A 21,950-nucleotide genomic window follows, 5' to 3' on the forward strand; every position below is an offset into this window, starting at 1 on the left:
ATATTAAGTTACATGTTCATTGCTCACTTCAAATGCTACCAGTGAGAAGCAAGACATAGGTTCAGCTCTTACCTGAGGGCAGTTCTCAAGGCAGGGCTGTGGTGAGAATCACCTCGGGAGTGGGGAGCACAAAGGATGTATACTTTTTTTTTAGTTTATTTAATATCATAATATAATTTCATATTTGTGAGGAGAGCAGCTATTGTTAGCAAACTTTCCCACGTCATCTGGGCTGGTGGCCCCACCCACAATATGAACTCAAACCAGGATTTTCAAAGTAGGGAGAAGAAAGGGGGGGAATTGGGCTGCTTCTTGGAATCTGCAGTGAGGGGGACCATGTCAGATTTTTATGCTCATGGAGAGGTATGCATATCCAAAAAAGGTTGAGAAATAGTTTGAAAGAAATAAAATATTACCTTAAAAAGTTAGAGAATAAATAAAGAAACTGAATATTTAAGTTGGAAAGGAATCTTGCCGAGACTTTTGATATTAAACTACAGGTCTATGATGGGCTGATGGGAAGAAGGGGGGATTGGCTTCATTCCGGGTAACTCTAGATGGCAGGGAGGACTAATACGTGGAATTTACAGGCAGTGTGGGTTCAGGAAAAGAAGAACTTACTAAAAATTGCAGTTAGCCTTTCAAAGCAAGAACATGGGCCATGTTTAAGCATCTAGCAATGTGGCTGCACTAGAGAATTCAGTTTAGGGTATGTTGAGCTTTAATTACAAAGCTCTTTTCCAACCATGAAGCACTTATTCACAGTGTAAACTGAAAAGACAAAAAATATTTTGGACTGTCAAATATACTATGATGTAGAATCCTAGACCTCTCAGAAAAAAAATATATACATATATAGATATGAATGTGTGTGTGTATATATATATATACATATATATCCATCCCTACATATGTCATTTCTACATTTCTTTTTGAAGATTTACTGTATTTTCATTTCTTGCTAAATTTTCGTGACCTGTGTAATTATTTGTATACAACAAATTATATAATACAGAAAAAGCACATTTGCTTTTTGCCTTCCCACAAACTGAAGTCGTATCTCCCCCCCTCCCCTCCCCCACTTATCCTTAATTTCTTTGTAGCGCTTCCAAATATCTGAAATTCACTTTGTTTAATAGCTTATTGTCTCTCTGCCCACCTATACAATGTATGTTCCTTGAGACCAGGGTCCTTGTCCCCCAAATTCACTTCTACATCCCCTCAGAGCTTAATACTGAACCTGGCATGGAAGTGATACTCAATAATTTTTTAGTTGTTATTTGTTAGGTCCAAAATCATAGCTTGTAGAAATAGGAAAAGACACCAAAGACTGTCCACCTCAATTACTTATTTTATAGGAAATTATGGTTTTATAAAATCCCATATCTAATTAGTAAGCCAGGACTAGAGCCAGTTCTACCAACTCCCAATTTAGAATGGATATTTCATTTATTGTTTTGACCTGAGAGGGCTTCTCTGGCATTCTCAGTTTGGGGAAACATATAATTCTCTTGAGAGATTCAGGTCACTGTTCTGGAGGAAGTACTTCAGTTGACAAATATTCAGGAATCTGGCTGCAGAGTTTGGAATATGGAGAAAATAGATTTTTCTAAAGAAAAATGGCCCACCTTTAGTTATCTTCTTTGGAATTTTTAAGAGGTGGAGTCTCTAAGACTTATTCAAAGCTTTGAAGTCAGATAAACCTGGTTTGAGTTGAGAGACTATCCCTTCCCATGTGTGGGCAGTGAATTTTGAGCAAGTTATTTATATATTCTAAAGCTATGTGCCCATAATGTAATAAACTTTAAATAAGCATTAATGTCCCCATTTATCTTCCTGCCATCATTTTTAGACAAAACTCCCCACAAGTGTACTTTCAAGGCTACTTGATTCTAATTCCATTCCATGTCCATTTTTCTCTCAGACCCTTCAAGTTGTATCTGCTTTCATTACTTCACTTCCCTCGGTTAACTAGTCACATGTAGCATCAGTAAGAAGTGCACACATGAGAATTTATTTCAAGTAGGAAGTGAAAAGCTCCAAGATTAGAACACAAGTTCTTCCTCCTTCACCTGATAGTTTCTATAATCATCATTAAAGAAAAATATCATAGCCAAGAGGAAAAAAATCTATGTCTAGAAAGAAAAAAATAAAGCCAAACGATGTTGAAGTATAAAGGCCCGCAACCATTCTATGGAAGCTCTTTATTGATGTGACAAGTTTGAACTATCTCAAGTTAGAAACAGCAGAAGGGCCCTGATGATAGCCTCTCTCCACAATGCGCTCACTCTACACAGCTCTGGGGAAGGGTCTCTTACCCTTTTTCTAGCAGTTGGTGCAAAGTGGTCCCATTGAGGCTCTGCCAGTCGGGGCGTAAGGTCAGCCACTGCCGGTCTTGCTCCTGTTCCGGTATTAATTCAGTCACCGACGGTTCTCTGATGGAAGGGTAAATGCCAGTTAAACAGTCTGAGTACAATGACCTTTGACCAGGCAATATCATTATTTGGCACTCATTCTTTCTCTCTCTCTTTTTAAAGCATTAAATTATAAATCAATGTTTCAAGAGGGGGATTTGTATTTGAAATTCGGCGTGAAATGTGATCAGCAAGAGTTACTAAAAGTATACTGAAGCAAAAAAAAAATATCCAAATTATTACAGCTGTTTTAGTCATTGCATCTGCTGACATGTATTTGAACTTTTGTGAGGTGCTAGAATTCTAACGTATAGGATATAAAAATTCCAATATGTAAAAATTAAGAACAACTTTAGGCAGGGGTCAAAAATAAAAGAAAGTGTATCTGGCTGTTTGCTTTTTTCTTATATTTTCTTGCCCAATGTTATCCCGCAATGTAGCAATACCTTTAAATAAAAATAAATAATAACTAAAGAGAATAAATGGCCATTTAGTGTCTACTTAGATGGCATAAAATTGAGTGGAATTTTTTTCAACATACTGTAAGATCATTATGGACTACAAATTAGGAAGGACCCTGGAAAATGGAAACAAGAGTTAAAAACAACATTATTTTGTCCTTGACCTACATTCTCACTCAACTTTCCTATGAATGTCTCATTCAATCACTCAAATGAACACGGTTACACTCCATCCAAGAAATAAAACCTCAGGTTTTGAAAGTATTTAGGTCTTTGTGTAAAGTACCCCCTCCCTCATGACACAGCTCAGACGAGCCCCATTTGGTGCGACCTTCTGGGACCTGATCGCCGGACGGGAAAGGGGAGGAGAGGCGGAGCAGTCAGTGTGCGCTGGAGGAAGGCGGCAGGGGGGGAGGCAGCAGGGCCTGTGCTGGAGGCCGAGGGGGAGACAGGAGCCATGGTGAGGCCTCGAACCGGGGCCTCCGCCTGTCAGGCAGGGGGCGCTCCTGGGACGCCGAGGAGCAGGGCTGCTGGAGGGGGAGGCGATGCACATCCAGGTGGGGCTCCCTGGAGAAACGCATCAGATACTGAGCAGCATGGCAGGCAGCGCGGGGGGTTCAGGTGGACCTGGGAGCCCTGAAGCGGTGACATCATCAAGTCTGCATGCTTAGGGACTTTCATTTTTGATAACAGGCTGCCATTTTTTTTTTTTTTTTTTTTTGCAAAAAGAAGGGGGGGGCAGGAAAGGAAAAAGTTAAATTTAGTGGCATTGAAAGAAAATGATAATGTCATCGGATTATTAATTCTTTTAAGACAGCTATAATTACATAATAGAAAATGAAAGAACAAAACCTCACCAAATCCTCTTACTTTTAAAGAGGGGGAAATCCTCTAAGGAGAGCCCTTAATGATAGAGTAAGAGCCAATGACTCAAAATACAACAGAGTCCTTAATAATGAATGAATTGTGATCATTTGATTTTAAGACAAATGGCATAAACCCTGACCACACTTTTAAAAATTGTTGCACAGGATTTAAATTTATGTGGAAATTTGGATGAACTGTCAGGTCATTGATGGCGTCACCAAACCTACTGCGACATGGGAACTTTTCTTTTCCTCGACCAAAAGGAGAGCCTGGCTTTCTAGCAACCCCAGAAGCCTGAATGTGGAGGTGTGGGGGACACTCACGGTGCTTTTCCTGATCCCTGCATCCTGAGAATTCTTTTCTGTGGTAGAACAACCTCGGCCTCCTAAATCCAGGCCTTTTGTTGGCAAAAAGCCAAAGGAAGATCAACTTCAGACTTGTTTAATCAAGTCATTCTGTAGGCGGGTATTCACAGGGCCACCAGGGACTTACACAAGAAGGACAGTTCAGCATAGGATTTACACGGATGCTGGATAGAAAAGTCATTGCAAAGGACATTTCAGTCTTTCAACTCAGAAGGCCCCTCCAGTACCCTAAGGGCTCCACTGAGCACTGCACATGGGGCATTTTTCCATTTCATTCCTTAGCTTCCAGCAAGAAAGGCAATTTAGCTTGAATCTCTGTTACATCAAGTGGAAAATCTAAGAAATTCATCATTAAGAAGAGGGGAGAATCATTATAAAAATTAGTTTTCCATGAAATCCTAAACACTAGTGTACATATGGTGCACAAAAATAGATCTTTTGGCTCTAAAAATGTCATCCGATTGACCATTAAAAATATATCAGTGAATCCAGGTGGTTCTATTTCTGCCATCCTATAGAATCTGAGCATCTATGTGTTTTTAGTTTTTCTTGTTTTTTTAAAATAAATTTAAAATCATAGAATACTTATACATAGAAAAAATACTCAATGAAACAATATTCTTCTCATTCCAGATATATAGAAATGACCTCTGGAAGTAGCATTTGAGTATCCTTGCCACACTTTGTCTGTAATTCATGCATAGATTCTCATCTATTTCTAGCCTATACACACTAATCTGTGTGGTGGTAATGATGTTTCCTTTTAACGATTCACCTTGGAATTCTTTCCATAATAACATTTGTTAACTACTTTCTATATGCCAAGCACTAAAAGACTAACTCGTTTTATCTTATTTAATCCTCTCAACAACTTTGTGAAGTTTGCTTTTGGAAGTTTCCATTTCGGAGATGAAAAAATTGAGGCAAAGAGGGAATAAGTAACTTGCCCAAAGTCACACAGCAAGTAGATGGCAGGGCTGGTACTTGAATCCCAGAGTCTGACGTCAGGTTACCACTCCTAAAGCTTTGAACACTCCGTGGCCCACCTCCATTAACAGCACAAGCCATGTTCTTCTCATCGCTGCATAATGTTCCTTTATATGGATGTGCATACATTACTTAGCCAGTCCACTCCTGATGCGCATGGAGGTTGTTTCCAATTTTGGGCTATGCTAACAAAAATACAGCAGCTAACACCCTTAACCACTCACCTTTGCCTATATGCAGTAGTGATTTTAGAATAAATTCCTAGAAATAAAATTATTGAATTAAAACTTAAATTCTCTATTAACAGTATGAATTTCCCCTTCAAAGAATAATGCCAATTTACATACTCATCAAGAATATGTGTGTCTGTATTTTTTAGTTTTTATTATATGTATAAAATATAAACCATGCCATTAAAAGGTATCCGGAACTTAAATGCTGCTCAAATTATATTTGGCAATTAGTAATTCATTTGACTTAACATCTTTTTTCATATTATATCAAGAGACAAATTAAAGAAATCCTGTTGGATAGAGAGCAAAAAATATTTTTCCCAGTGATTAAGCATCAGAGTAACTGTATCCTAAAGAGTCTCAATCCTATTGGTCAAAACATGATCCCAGGAACTTCTTTATAAGGGTCGGCTCAGCCAACAGGGGCACAACGCAGGGAGCTTGGCCGCCCGGTCTGTGCCTTTTGACTGAAATACTGCACGCATGAGAGGCCACATAAACAAAGGCTGCTAGACTCCAATTACGAATTTGGGCCTGATTAACCACAAAGAGTCCTTCTTAGCAGGTACATTCTTTCTCAGGGTCAACAGTAATAAAGTCAATGTGTCTTAAGGTTTAGTGGACTAGTGGAGAGGGCTGGAATATTGGGTAAGGGAGGGAGGCAGGGGCCACATTATGCAGTCTTACATGCCAGAGTAAGAAATTGGATTTTTAAGCCAAACTGTATGAATAAGAAGAAAAGGCCAGTAGGCTTGCCATGTAGATATCACTGCTGACTACCAGTCCTACCTTGGAGATAAAAGAAAGCCAAATTGCAGTAGGTTGCAATGTCATCACCAAGAGTCTCCTGGTATACTTCCAAAATGAAGTTGCCATCATATAAGTGTGACTTTTATCAGAAGTCACTCAGACCCCTTTGGTCAACTCCTGATGGGTTGATTGCTCAAGTTATAAATCATGTTCTTATTTTCCCAGGACCCATTCATATCCACATCTAATGGCAATGCTACATTCATTATGACTGGGGAATCTGGTGCACCCAAAGACTTTATGGAGATTAATTCTTCCAATTCCAAAATCTTCTTGCTTACAAGTACCCTGATATTTTTGGCTAAAAGCTGGGTCTTGAAAGTATTTATTTCTGGAGAACCCATGGAAACTATCTTTTTTTTTTTTTTTTTAAATATATCTTTATTGATTTCAGAGAGAGGAAAAGAGAGGGAGAGAGAGAGATAGAAACATCAATGATGAGAGAGTCATTGATCAGCTGCTTCCTGCATGCCTCCAACTGGGGATCGAGCCACAACCCAGGCATGTGCCCTGACCAGGAATCGAACCCCGATCGCCTGGATCCTAGGTCGATGCTCAACCGCTGAGCCACACCCGGCCGGGTGGAAACCATCTTTAATTTTCTAAATCAGGATGTGAATCAATTTTTTAATGAACTTTTTTTTTTTTTTACCACAAAATGAAATGTAAGACAGTTTTAAAAAATCTAATTAATTCAGGACCTCACATAGTTCCAATTCAGTTAATAATGGTGACTTTCTCTACACCACTGAGAAGTTTCCATTCAACTTCATAAATTATTCATTAACTCAACTGACAGTTTGAGATTTTGTTTGCTAACAAGCATCCAAATTCTTGCCAGAGTCTGCTGTTAGTGGTCATATGGAAATGCTCTCAGGACAACCGGTAGACTTGCCTTGCTTTGTTTATTAAAGCTTCACACCCAATGGTCTCATGGGAGAACTTTAAAAACATTTCCCCTTTCTTTAGGATGTAACACTTCTTCAAGAAAAGCATTATTCTTCCTCACCCCAGAATAGCACATCCAGAAAGCACTACACCCACACATTGGACTCTACGGCTTTCTTCTCACCCAGGCAGGCATTTAACCAGCAGCTTCTTGGAAACGGGTAGGAAATGAACTCCCTGTGCCCAAGCTACACGTCTGCCAGAAAACTACAAAGCTTCTGTGTGAAAGAAAAGAACACTTTATGAGTTTGCTTCGGCTGAGTTCTACTTAGAACATGTCAAGCATCTACTGATTGCTCTAAGTGACACTTCAAAAAGTAAAAAACACTTGGATTGTGTTCCTGCAGGATAAATTTCCCCAACCCCTACCTCCTCACTGCAATCTACTTAAAAGTCATACAATGATAAGGTCACAAGGTGGCGCGAAGACTTGGCAGAACACTCCCACGTAAAGCAATACTAAAAGGGATTTATGTTTGAGAAGCTGATTGGCCACATCACTGAGGTCACGTTTATTGAATAACTGGGTGTGTAGGGGACCTACTCTTAGTGCTCAGGATGACCCTTGCCCGTGTTCAGACTTGCATCCGGCTCTGTGTTTTCTGTGACCTAGCGAAGTTCCTTGACCTCTTCCATCTCAGTTTCCTCATGTGTAAGGTAAAAATAACACTACTACTTACCTCACAGGATTATAATGTGGATAAATCTAAATAACACATATCAAGTGCTCAGAAAAGGATGGCACATAATTAAGCTTGGTCATTTATTATTTTATATAACCTAAATACAAAATAATCTGGAAAATAAGATGAAGAATAAAAAATATATAAATGACATACGGCATTGCAGAATTAGGAGAGAAATTATGCAGTACCGATTTCTAGATACTATGGGAAGTTCTAGAAAAAAATATGATGAAGGAGGTAAGAAAGGCCTCATCGGAGTCTTGGGGCTTAAGAGAGGCCCCGAAGGATCTGCATAGAAATGATGCCGATATGAAGGCAGAGGGAAAGGCAAGAAGGGATTTGCCTGTGGCACACAGATACACCAGTCAGGAAGAGAAGCGGCGTATGGAGGGATATGAAGTTGCAGAAGGATGAACTAGTTTATGGTAGGCCCACCAGCTGGGAAAAGTAGCACACACTTATTTGGTTAAAAATAGTATGGAATGAAAGATGAGTTTTGACAGAAAAGTATTTCTTTTTGTCTTTGTCCATTAGGAGTTCTATAGCAAATTACCATAGACTGATGGCTTAGAAAAAACAAATTTATTTCCTACAGTTCCAGAGGCTGGGAAGTCCAAAATCAAAGTACCAGCAGATTTGGTGTCTGGTGAAGACCCACATCCCTGTCCACAGACAGCCATCTACCTGGAAAACGACCAGAGAGCTCTCTGGAATCTGTAAGGCACTAATCACATGCATGAAGCTCCATCCTCTTGACCTAATCACCTCCCAAGGCCACACCCCCTAATATCATCACAGTGGGGATTAGGACTCAACATATGAATTATGGGGGCAGGGGGACACTCACACTATGGCAGGTGGGGCTCTATTAGGAATTCAGCCGTGGAACAGTGAGCGCTTCCATAGAAATGGAGATACCAAGTATCTCTTACTTCCCCACCAGCCTCTGACTGCATTTCTTTGCTTCCCCTTTGCAGCAAAATCCCTCAACATATGTTCTATACTTACTTTTTTATTTCTCTCTTCCCACTATCTTTTAGGCTTTTGCCCCTCACTGCACTGAAACTGTTCATGCCCATGACATGCACAGTGCTGAAACCAATAGCTGCTTTTCAGTCCTCACTTTACTTGACTTCTCAGCTGCATTTGATACGACTGACCATTGCCTCTTCTTTGATACAATTTCTCTACTTGGTTTCCAGGATATCGCATAGTTTTACCCACCCCACCCCGGTTGGTGTTTCTCCTCTCCTTCAGCTTGCTACCTCTCTTCTCTCATTCTCTTCATGTTGGGGCTCAGCCCTACATCAGATTCTCTACCGGTACTCACTCTTGGTTACGTCACCCAGTCCCATAAATCCACATATCATCTGTATTCCAGCGACTCCCAAATACGCATCTCCAGCCAAGACCTCTCGAATAAACTTTAGACTTGAGCCTTATAAACATCTCCACTTGAATGTCTACTAGGCATCCCGAGCTTAGCATGTCCAAAACAGACCTGACCTTTCTCCCCAAACCTGCTCCATCCACAGTCTTCCCCATCCAGTTTATTTTTATTGCATCTTTCCAGCTGCTCCAGCCAAAAACCTTTAAGTCGTCCTCAACTCTTCCCTTTGTTAACTCTTCTCAACCCCCAATCAACATCTATCTGTCAGAAAGTCCTGTTGGCTCTACTTTTAAAATATATTCAGAATCAAACCATTTATTCGCCGTGTCCTCTGCTAATATACTGATCTGAGTCACCAAAACCTCTCACTTGGATTACTTCAATGGCCTCCTGACTAACCTTCCTGTTTCTTCCCTTGCCCTTCCAGCCCACGCTCAATACAACAACCAGAGTGACCCGTTTTAGTCAGATGTGAAGGTGTGGAGAAAATGGACTCTCACACACTGTTGATGGGAGTATAAAATAGTACAGCTCCTTTGGAAAACAGTTTGGGAATTATTAAAAAAACTAAACATAGAGTTATCATCTGACCCAGTAATTCTAGTCCTACGTATATACCCATGAGAACTGAAAACATAGGTTTACATATGAACTTGTATCTGAATGTTTATAGCAGCATTATTCATAAGAGCCCAAAGGTAGAAACAACCCAAATGCTCATCAACTGATGAATGAATTATCAAAATGTGTTTATATCTAAAGAATGGAATATTATTTAGCCATAAACAGGAGTGAAGTACTGATGCATGCTATAACACAGATGAACCCTGAAAAACATTATGCTAAGTGAAAGAAGTCAGGCCAAAAATGCACATAATGTATGATTCTATTCGTGTGAAGAGTGCACAATAGGCAAATTCATAGAGGCAGAAAGTAAATTAGTGTTCGTCAGGGGTTGGGGAAAGGAGAAGCAGGGTATGACTGCTAGTGGGCATGGGATTTCTTTTCCAGCTGATGAAAATGTTCTGGAATTAAACAATGCTGCTGATTACACACATTGTGAATATACAGAAAACAACCAAACTTTACAGAGTGAATTTTATGATATATGAATTATTTTTAAATTTTTTAAAGCTGACTAAAAAGTTTTGAGCTTCTAGCAACCTGCACTGCATTTACTACGGGAAAGAACTAACTGTCTTTGAGCATCATGGAAGTCAATCAATAAGGAAATCATCCTGGATTAAATAGTTTGTACATGACAAATAAAATCTGAAATTAGAAACTTTTCCTGGGAGGAGGAAAATACTACAATGTAAATCTTTTTATCAGGGACAGTAAGGTTTCATAATGTTGCCTTTGTGGTTTTTCCCACGACACAGAAACATGTTTTTGAAGCATGTTTCTCCTGTTGACCAACTCTGAAAGATTAGAGCATAAAATCAAATTGAAACTAAACTCCATAAAGGAATTTTGTCAAAGTAGTAGTACAGCCTATTTCTGGATGATCTAACTTTATGTAGAGATAAAGCTTGTGAAACCAAGAGACCCAGAGAGTCATCACATCCCCTTCGAACAACTTCCTCAAATACCAGATGTCTCAACTGAGCATTTGGCAAGTATTAGAGGGCAGTTTAAATTCTGACTTGTATCATTGATTAAAGAAATGTCCATATGTTTTTGATACTGGACATGCAGGTAGCAAAGTCCATGTACTGTCATGAGAATTTAGGGACTCGATTTATACCCTTGTCTAATCAAATAACCATCCTACTTCCAAGCGGGGTCAACTCCAGAGATACCTGCAGGTGGGGGTAAAAAGTTTTTCAAGTTCAGCAAAGAACTCTGAATCTTCTCATTTGGACAAGCACTTAGCTGACAGCCTGGCCTTTCTGCTGTTGCACAGGGAAGGCCTGAAAAACTGTAAATGCAGGTGTTTTTCATCAACTGCCTCTATCAGGAAAGCATTTCAGGAGAATCCCTGCAAGACGTGTAATTTGGTGTAGACCTGCATTTTTCATGAACTAGCTCCAAAATGTACGCCTCCAGTCACTGAATGACCTATTTGGAGTTAGGGTATATTTGTTTTGGACACTACACTACAATGCTTTTCTCTAGAAACGTTTACTGAATGAATAAATGAATAATTTAATAAATTATAGTACTAAGATAACCTTAGAGCGGATTAGTTTTCTCTCATGGTTTTAATGGGAGCGCCATGTGCCGTGCTCTAAATGAACTGTCCTCAGATGACCAAGGGGCTGGGGTTTGCTTCTCCCTCCGCGCTCCTGGTCGCGAGCCCCTGGAAGCTCTTTGATGGAGCTGTTCCTTTACACCCTCCCTGCAACGGGGCCTGCTCCCCGCAAGGCCCGGAGCCGGGACTCAAGAGAGAACGGGGAAAAGGCACTGAATAGAACTAGTTGGGTTTTTTAAAAATATAACTTGAAGTTTCTGATGCAGAGTATGTCTGAAGGGATAAAGGTAGCCTGTGTGGTGGGCACTTCGCTCCAGAAGCTCAAGGACTGAACTCTGAATCCCCTCCCTCGGGCAGCTGAAGTGTAGCTCAAGGACTAGCCATGGCCAGAAGACCCTCCTCCTGCGGACTTTGAGTCTGGAGAAAATGACTCAGCGGCGGGGGCTACTTCAAGTTAATTTGAGGTGTCAGTGGCAGAACTGTGAATTCACAGCACAGCAGCTGGTCTACGGGACAGTGCTAACAGCCGCTTCCTAAGCGGCCCATCCCCTCAGCAGGAATTTGGTTTCATCTGGCTCATAATCTTCATTCCTGCCCCAGTGTGGCTGTCCAGGTTTCTGTCAATTCATAAGGCATCCAAGTAAACTGAAGAGTGAACTTGAAGGCAATCAGAAAGTATAAAAAATACTAAGGTTACCTTTCCTACTCATTTCCTCGGGAGACTTATCACTACTTATCCACTAACAGAGCCAGATAATGGTTATGGTTTTCCGGCCATACTGCTCTCTCAGATTTTCCTAGTCCTTCTGGGAAATAAGGTTATCTTTTAAAGGATCTAAATGTCAATTTAGATTCTAAATTTCTAAAAATATCTAAAATATTAAAATGATATTTTCCCACCAGGTTAAGAAAATGGAGTAAAGAGGGTTTTTTAAAAATTCAACTGTACACAATATAGCTAAAGGAGGAAACTACCAAAATGTCCATCAATGGATGAATAGATTTTTAATATGAGGTATATCTATGCAGTGGAGTATTATACAGCCATAAACAGGATGAAGTGCCAATATGTGGGTGCATAAAAGCATTATGCCAAGTGAAAGAAACCAGGTAATGGTGATGGTAGCAAACATTGTAAATATACTAAATACTGAATTGCACACTTTAACACGTTAAATGGTGAATGTTATGTTATGTGTATTTTACCATAATAAAAATCTTAAATCCAGTATGCAAAAAAATTAGAAGAAGCATAAAGTAGAATATTTAAAACAAGATCCCTTCTATTTGTAGTAGAACAGGGTGTCTTGTCAAAGGAATTTTTCTGGTTGTAAATCTTTGTAGTTCTGACTTTTCCTCAGAACTCTCAATGAAGTTAGCTGTCATGTAATCTAGTTTTCACATTAAGAAATAATCTTCTGTCTTGGTGAGAGAAAAATAAAATAAAGCACTTTTCAAAGGGCTTTTCATTTTTCTCTAATCAAATCATATCCCATTTCATTTAGACATAATAAGGAAGTTGTGAAAATAAAGTATAATTTAATAGGTCTTGGCAAATATAATTTTTCCACCCTGGCAAAGTTTAAAGTTCTTTTATTATTGATTACAACGGTTACTCAATTTTCCAAAGATGTGGGTTTTTACATGGGAAAAATGGGCTGAAGATGCTGGGATCTAGATAATCCTTTAAACTGGGATTTTTAAAAATGCTGCTAGCTGTTACCCTCCAGTTGAATGGCCCATCATTATAAAATTGTTTCAAGTTTGCTCAGTGGAATCCTGGGAAATGCCATTGAGTACAATTTTTTATTCTAGTACTGTATTTTATAACTCCTTTGTCTTTTATTTATCTCATTTCTACATTTTCCCAAAATCTCACATACATCAGTGAGATACACACACACACACACACACACACACATACTCTAGGACCCTTCAATTATTGCTTTCCACCCCTGACAGAACTGAAAGAAAAACCCCCACAAAAGAGCAAGTATACAACTTTCAAAGTATCGATTTCAGTGTGCTTATATCAAAGCCAGAGTGAGTGTCTTCATTCTACTAGGAAGCAAAAATGGGTAACCGTTTCCTGATCTAGTTTTCCTGCATTACTTGGGGTAAACTGAGATACCAGTAACTTTAAGTTCTATTTTTCAACTTACAAAAAAACATGTTGCTTAAACAGTAATTTTCAATTACCTCTTGGGTTATATCACACAATTTTCCTATCCAGTTTCCTCAGAGGAAACCATCTTAATACCTTTATAAATAATGAAAGCATTTCACTTCAGAAGTGCTTAAAACACAATTACTTCATTTACTTTTAGAGGCTTCATCAAAGTAGGTTTTCCACCCAGACTCTTCAGAGCAGGTGCCTGTCATTAAATGCGGTCCTGTCGCCTGGTTCATGTCCCAGGCTGTGGAGGGCTCTGTCTGAGAGCACTCTGCCACTCTGCATTCATAAGGAAGATATTACAGCTCAGTTCCACGCACCCTCTGAGAAAGTCATCAGTGCTACAAACTACTGACCTTACCCGAAACCCATCTGCTTGCAGGCCAGCCGGCTCAAGCTCTCCTGCCAGCCGTCCGCACACACGTGGTGTTCCGTGGCAGATCGGTGGGCAGTCAGCAATGAAGAGTTCTCCTTTTTAGAGAGGGTCACTGAAAAAAAAGAGAGAAAAATTTAATTTAAAATATTTCCTCTCATGGTAACTTTACCTGCCTTTCTTTACTTGCATACATTCATCTTTATTAATTTTAGTTAAGGACCATTTGGTGAATACCTGCCCTGTGAAAATTGCTGCCCTCAGTGTGGTGGAGAACTGAAAAAATGAATTAGAAATGTTCTCTGCCCTCAAAACGGCAGGTCCAGTGAAAGAGACAGGTAGTCCTTAACTCATCTTTATTTAGAAGATGGCCAGAGGCAGGGCCCATTCCTGTGAGTTTACCCGATGATTTGCGTAATTATAAGGAGCTAGTTGTAACTTCCTTTATGTCATTCATTACCTTTCAAGAAAGCATATGAGAATGCAAGTGTGCAATGGTGAGATTAATTTGGGGTTCATTCGGTATACGCACTAATTCCTATTATATAAAAGAACACCATCTGTACTTAATAAACTGCAGGTCATTTAGAAGTTATAATCTAGCGGTTATATGGCCATAACAATTTGAATATTATGTGTTTACACATAATACAGACATTTCAAATAGAGCAGTCAGTTGTGGGGGGTATTTTCTGTGACTTGCAAATAACGTATGTGAGTCACCACTGTCAGCTTTTACAATAGTAAAGCAAAATGGACGAGTGTGGTTAGTAAAATCTGTGAAGCCATTTAGATTCCTGGAGAGCGTCCAGCAATGCAGGCCGCGCACTTACCACAGCCCCATTCGTCTGAGCTGTCCCCGCAGTCGGCTTTCCCGTCACACCAGCGGGCGCGTGGCACACACTCGTAGTTTGCACACTTTAGCTCATCCTCTTGACAAAATGCTTGCACAGGGAACAAGAGACACGAAGACAGAAACATTGCACAAATAGATGTGACTGTCACTAACACGCACATTACCATTTGCCAGCAGGAACACGCAAAGACCCTGATAACTCTATATTCAGAAAAACAACAACAACTTGTGAGCAGAAAAATGCCATGTCCTGCTTAAACTAACCAGGCTCTTCCTCTGGAGCGCCGGATGGTGTGGGGGAGGGGTGTGTGTGTGGGGGGGTGGGGGGGAGGGGTTATGGGGTCACTGAGGCCTCCAAACACGTGGCAACACAAACTAACAGAATCGGTTAAACCTCATTTTATAGATGTCAATCCACACAAATAGCAGGTATTTAGACAGAACTACTATCTCCAAGTGACCAGATTCTCTTGTTCTAACAACCGGACTGAAAAAGTGGTACCTGAGCACCAGAAATATCCAAAATTAGAGAACAGGATTAGCATCGGAAGGGTCGTGAGCAGACCACAGAGGATGAGCAGACTGAAGTCACCACGGGATGGAAACCAACTCTGTCCACGTATGTGGACAATGTCTACGTTTTCAAAATCTCGACTATCATGTGGCTCTCTGAGTCACACCTAATTCTCTCTCAGCTTTTTAAAAATCACAGTGGAACTCCTTGGCTGCCTACTTAGCAACCTCTCCTCTCTCTCCTTTTGTAAGGAAGACTGATTTCGTTCACTGACCCCTCCCACCCCCACCCCCACCCTCACCCCACCCCCAGCTCCAGAGGAAGAGCCTGATTAGTTTAAGTGGGACATGGCATTTTTCTGCTCACAAGTATTTTTTATTTTTCTGAATATAGTTATTAGTCCAAGAGGGAACATGTGACGCAAGATCAGGGCCTTGGCCCACGCGCTTGTGGGCTGCGCTCCGTGAGAGCGTTCCTGCCCAGACCTGCTGGCCAGGCAGTGTCCCCGCCTGGAAGGCGGTGGCCTGGGGGACCCAGGCTCTTTTCCGATTGGTTCTCCCTAAGGGGCCACATTTCAGCTGTCTAGGTGGGGTCTAGGTGGGGTCGTTTCTGAGCCACCCAAAGGCTCCTGTTAGCAGGGACCCTGCTCAAAGTCGGCTCATCTGAGCGAATCCCTTGTTGATGTTTGAGAGAGAGGGGCAAGGTGCCCATTCCTTCCCCGGGTCTGATGAAGGAGGCATGGCGCCCCGGGTGCTCTTGGCAGCCTCCCTCTGACCCTGGTGGGGGTCAGCCCGAGGTCGAGCCGCACTGAGAGAATCACAGACGAAAGGCCAAGCTCCCGCATCCGACCTCAAGACTCCCCCTTACACTTGACTTTTTCTGTGATAATATGTCACATATCATATAGATGGTAATAAAAGATAGCAAGTATCTTTATTGTTTTAAGTCAACTTGAGTTGGACTTTCTATAACCAGTAGGCAAAACATCTTAAGAGATGTAACTTTTTTCTGATTCTAAAAAAAGTGGCCATTCATTTAGGAAAGGTAGAAACTACAAAAAACAAAAACACCAAAAAACCACACACAAAAACTTAATCCCACCACCCAGGGGCTGTAATTGTAAACTTTTATTGTGACCTTCTGATCTTTTTCTATATGTGGGTCCATGTACTTTCAAAACTGAGGACAGCAGTGCACATAATACTTTGCATTTTGTTTTATTTACCTAATGACATGTAATGAGCCCAGGAGAAATTACTCTTCTACCTCGATTTTCAATTTTTGCATATTATTTCACTTTATGGTTGTATTTTATGTCCCTTATTTTTGAATATCTGCAGCATTTTAATTTTTCTGTGTTACAAATAATGCTAGGATAATATCATTGGGCATGTATTTTATACATGTTTGACCTGTCTTCTTGGCTATACTCTTACAAGTGGAGTTTTGGTCAACAAGTTTGAACATGATAAAAGCTTCTGATACATATCTCCACATTTCTAGCTTATATTCAAGATGAGAGATAATTTTGTGTGTTGACAAGTTCCTCTAAGTACTCACAGCAGTTTCTTTCGTCCATCTCGTCAGGGCAGTCTGGGAACCCATCACAGATGAGTGTGTTCTTCAAACACTGTTTATTGGATGGACATTCCCACAGGCCTCTCTCTTTACAGCCTGGAAACAGAAGAACAAGTCATCTGTATTAGATGTGAAGGTGAAAATAAAGATGAATTTGATCAAGCAACGTAGAAAAATTACATCAGAAAGGCCTGATTTCTTTTTTCTTAAAGAGTTTTGACTCCTGTATACCATATAAATGTAATTTTGAAAGCAGAAATACTTGATAATCTCCACACTGCAATATAAATAGTATAGCTCTGCTAAGAGATCAAATGTGACATATAGAAAGGGGGGGAGGGATGAAAAAGCAATCATATATTAACGTTCACCTTTAACTGTTCCTTTTCCTTTCTGAACCAACACATAAGACTCATCTATAAAATGGTGAGCTATGTTTTTAAACAAATATGTCAAAACTACATGCATATTATCTAAAAATGTAATTTCAGTCCACACATGTAGAGGTCATCTGTGTGTGCGGCAAAAGAGGCCCCTCCTAAGCCAAATGCCTACAAAACCAGTTTAAGAGCCAGGTACGAAACCCATTACTTACTTTAGAAATGCAGCCAGAGATCTAAGGTTAAAAACTTACCAGTTAATTTGGAAATAAGCACAACTTGCGTCAGATTGAGACTATAAGCTTTGACTGTAATCTGCCCGTGAAATAGAAGCACATGTGATAAACTTAGTGCCACCTGAGTCTAAGGCAGTGCGTGTCATACGTCTGCTAAAACATGCCAGGAGTCTAATGTGTTCTTATCACCCCAGCTACACCCGTGGCCCTCACCAGGCTGTGAGGTGCGTGAAGGAAGAGACCACAGGGCATTCGTGCCCGGGTACCTTTCACTCCTGCCGAGAACAGTGGCTCGCACTTGGCAGGCCCTCAACATGTGTGTATTTTAAATGGAACTTCATCTAGTGTAAGGAACAAAGAGTCTCTCTTGTTTCCAGGAAAGACCATTTAGTTTAAGGTGACTGAGATGCAAAGCACTGATCAAATATGGAGTTTTTAAAAAAAATGCTATTCACATCTGACTTAGCACAAATAATTCACAGAAATTTCGTAGATGATTGACTCATGTTTCTTGAAATCTATGATAAGAAAAAAAAACCCCTGCTTTTTTCAAAATTCTTATTAAGAACAGTTATCAAAATAAGGTGCCAAAAGAGGAATTTTTACTATGAGATAAATTATAAAGTGTTTCAGCATTAAAAGTATTGGAAATAAATGGTGAGAGGAGCTAGCTGTACACTTGGAATGGTCTTAGGCCCAGGGATGTCTATTTCAGGGACTCACAGGGGTATTATTTGGATTTTCAGCTAGCGGAGGAGACAGACATCATCTGGAATGCCTGACAATGGCAGCCCCTGGGGTCCCTGGAGATCTGAGGAGCCGGAAGTCTGCCCTTCATGGCCTAGCTCCTGCCAAGCGGCACAGTGTGCTCGTTCCACCTCAGAGCAAGGGAAATCCAGACAGAGGTCTCAGCATCCCACGGTGCCCGCCAGGCTCTGAAGGCTGCTTCTCTCGCTACAACCCCACCATGTGCCCATAGAGGATGAGAGAAAAAATATAAGTCTTCCTGACTATTCACAAGATTCCCTTCCTTCATGTAGGAAGAAAAACATAGACTTTTGGAATGAGCTAATGAAAGACCACAAAAGTAGATCTTGAGACATAAGGCCTGCATCTCAGAAAGAGTAATGATAATAAGAGACACTTATTGTCCACTATAAACTCTAGATCTGAGTTTTAATTCTTACAAGAACACCACAATGACAGTATTACAATCACCATTTTACAAGTGAGATTTAGAGAAAATAAATAAATGTCTCCAATTCCAGCCTTATCAAGAAAGATCCAGCTAGGATCCAGGCACAAGCCTTCAGTTATTGTCCTCCCTTAAAGTGAGAATACACAGCATGCATGAGGTAGGCGTGAGGGAAGCACAGCTTCAGAGTCAGACACCTGGGTGTGAACCTAGCTCCGATCTCACTAGCTGTGTGACCTTGGGTGAGTTACTTAACTTCTCTGAACCTGTTTCATATCTTTAAAATGGTAATAATAATGCCTGATACAAAGAGTTGCTCTAAAGATTGAAGGAGCACTTGATAAGCATTAACTTACTCTTCTGTGTCTTCTCTTTTGTAATAACAGTTTGTGTGGCCTCACTCCTCCTTTGCAGAGTATGGTAAGTATGTATGAAGGAGGAGGGAAAGGCCAAGACGTTAATCACATGGAAGGTAGATTATTATTCTGTGAAGAAACTGCCCTCTGTTTAAAGTGACATTTTTGGTGTAATAATGTTTTACCTTTTATAAAAAATATATATATATCTTTATTGATTTCAGAGAGAGGAAGGGAGAGGGAGAGACAGATAGAAACATCAATGGTGCGAGAGTCACTGACTGGCTGCCTCCTGCACGTCCCTGACTGCGGATCAAGCCCGCAACCCGGGCCTGTGCCCTGACCACGAATTGAACCTTGATCGCCTGGATCCTAGGTCAATGCTCAGCCGCTGAGCCACGCCAGGCCGGGCTGTAATAATGTTTTAAATGTATGTTTTAAAATGAAAAGGGTATGACTTCATTAAAAAGCAAAAACAGGTATGGATGGGATGGGATATTTAACGTAGGTGTAGGTTATGAAACCAAATAATTGTTGATGTCAGGATAACAACCACCTGGCACAGAGAGCAGGCCAGCAGTCACTCATCAAGGCCACGGTGACCAGCTCATCCCAGTTTGCCCGGGACTTTCCAGATTTGAACGATGAATGTTCCTTGTGCTAAGAATGTCGCTCAGCTCAGGACAGACTGGGTGGTTGGCCAGCCTAGGTGAGCAAGCATTCTGCTGGGTTCTTCACTCTCATTTTCACAGAAACTCTGTGAAGCAGGGTTCCCAGACAGGGGCAGGTCCCACCTGAACTGGGGCACCTTTTTCTCCACCAAAAAGTGGTCATTATAGGTAAAGGCAAAAACCACCTTAAAGCAGATGCTTATACTGTCGGAGTCTCTGTTATGCAGATACAGTAAGTAGGCCCACTCCTTAGGTCTGCTCATTTGAGCCACATGGAATAAAAAACATCTCCAGGGAGGAGCTGGTTGTAAGGGGAAGGGGGCGAGGCGTTCTGGGGCCTGGAACTAGCCATTTTGGACCAGCACCTGCCCCGGGAAGTGGCTGATCACGGGAAGAGTGATCACAGGTTCTGGAGCAGTGAGGCTCAGCCCTCCAGAGCGTGTGACCCTGGGCGATGAAGCCCCAATCTCACAATCTCAAAGAATGGCCACAGAGGACTCTGTTCCTGCCCCTGCGAGGGAGCCCAAACAGAGGACCCGCCTCCCCACTGACTCAGGGTCTGATCATCAGGAGTAGCAACACCAGCGCAAGTCACAGAGCTCCCATCGTCAACCAGAGTCTTAGAAGTCCTCCCAAGTCTCGAGTCACCTCTACGTTTAAGAGCACCATCCACATGTCATCTTCTCCAACATGTGAAGAGGCATGATGAAGAAATGTAAAGGGTCTGAACTGCAAGCAGGGGGTGCCCTCAGTGACTATAATCCTGGAGATGGGGGCATGTGCCCCCAAAACAAGTGCCACCTCCAGGACAAGCCACCTCCCCACCACCTATGTTAGTCATATGAATCAGGGACTTTGCCCAGCCCATGCTTTGGACATGACACGCCAGCCTGCTGTCCTCTGCCATAAACAGGATCTTGGTCTGTCAGAGACCAGACAAACTAGACAGGACTCCTGCCCTCAAGGGAGATCCCTGGGTGGCCTTCGAGGGGAATCTCCTCCTGGATTTCCCAGCACTGTGGCAGGTGGGTTCTTGGAGATTGCCTTCTGAGGACTGACTAACACATGTTATAAGCTTCCCAAACTATGGGCGATGAAGTGGGTGTTCTCTACATTTTACAGGTGAGAGAACCAAGGCCCAGAGAAGTTAAGTGACTGGCCAAAAGTCACACAGCCTCTAAGTGCAGAGTCAGGATTTAAAGATGCAGAGCACTCTGCCACTCCAGGCTGCCTGCCCAAGATACCAAATAAGACAGCAAAGGGTTAAAAAGTAGCAAAATATAGAGAGGGAAGGAGAATGACTCTCCTAACATGGAAAAATTAACCCTACTGCGTGATCAGAAGTCAAGCCTAAAGATTCAGCCAGAAAGCACGCTGTGGGTATGTGACATGATATGGACACGATTCTCACTCTGTCTCTGCTGGTCGCAGAGCAAGGACGGAGTCGGTCTCTCCCACAAGCAGAGGCAATGAGATATAAAGGCGCTGAGACTGGCTGTTTAGAGTGCTAAAAAAAGCCCTTCTGTGAAAGAAATTACACAAATGCTATTAAAAAGTCCAAATAGAAAGTCTTTGGAAAACTCTTAAAATCAAGCAGTAAAACCCACAAATCTGAGTCAAAGGCTTTTTAAACACAGCCTGAGGGTGTTTTGACTCCGAGAAAAGGTTCAGGTTATATTTATAGTTTTTATTCCATTTGAGCCCAAGAGGAGATCAGAGATAGATGACGAAATGATTGTTAATTATTTGAAGAGAAATAGAAAGGCCCATAATCACACCCAGGCATTCGTACGGTCAATTTTCCTCCTGATGGTGTATACGTTCTCGTATAGAATAGTGACCAGTTAGGAACCACGGTGCTATATTCATGTAATAAAGGGTTTTATTTCTAAAGGAATTGTTTTAGTTATATGCTCATAATGCCCCATTGAGAAGACTTGCTGCTCACACCACAGCCCAGGTACCACCTCGCTCCTGCTGGTAGCTCACCCAAATTGTGGCCACAGGTTTAGTGAAAGCTCACCCCCGCCTCACAAACTCAGATCTATAGCATGAAGGCAAAACTCAGAAACATAATCCCCTTGTTACTTTCCTTAGCTCTCGTTTGTTCTATGTCATCCGTGTTCATTTCTTTGCCCAGTTCCGCACCTTTTTCTCCACGGCTTAGATACTAATGCTTGGAAAATATTAGATTGAAAATCAGCCTGTTTCGTGCAGTTGCTCGTTTCACGACAGCCCCGTCTATATAGTATAGGTCCCAGGA

The 21,950-nt window shown here is 41.3% G+C and overlaps 1 protein-coding gene across 3 annotated transcripts in view; it reads right to left on the reverse strand.

Annotated features, from left to right (window-relative positions):
- Window positions 1-21,950, reverse strand: part of CORIN (corin, serine peptidase) — a 179,065-nt gene that overhangs the window by 16,059 nt on the left and 141,056 nt on the right. For all 3 annotated transcript variants that reach the window (XM_081139845.1, XM_081139846.1, XM_081139847.1), the window contains 4 exons: window positions 16,832-16,945; window positions 14,735-14,845; window positions 13,890-14,016; window positions 2,319-2,435 (listed from right to left, as the gene is read on the reverse strand). In XM_081139845.1, the coding sequence (XP_080995971.1) occupies window positions 2,319-2,435; window positions 13,890-14,016; window positions 14,735-14,845; window positions 16,832-16,945 (469 nt within the window). The remainder of the gene's footprint in view (window positions 1-2,318; window positions 2,436-13,889; window positions 14,017-14,734; window positions 14,846-16,831; window positions 16,946-21,950) is intronic.

This window comes from Miniopterus schreibersii (genome assembly GCF_964146895.1).
Source record: "Miniopterus schreibersii genome assembly, chromosome: 1".
Lineage (NCBI taxonomy): Eukaryota > Metazoa > Chordata > Mammalia > Chiroptera > Miniopteridae > Miniopterus > Miniopterus schreibersii.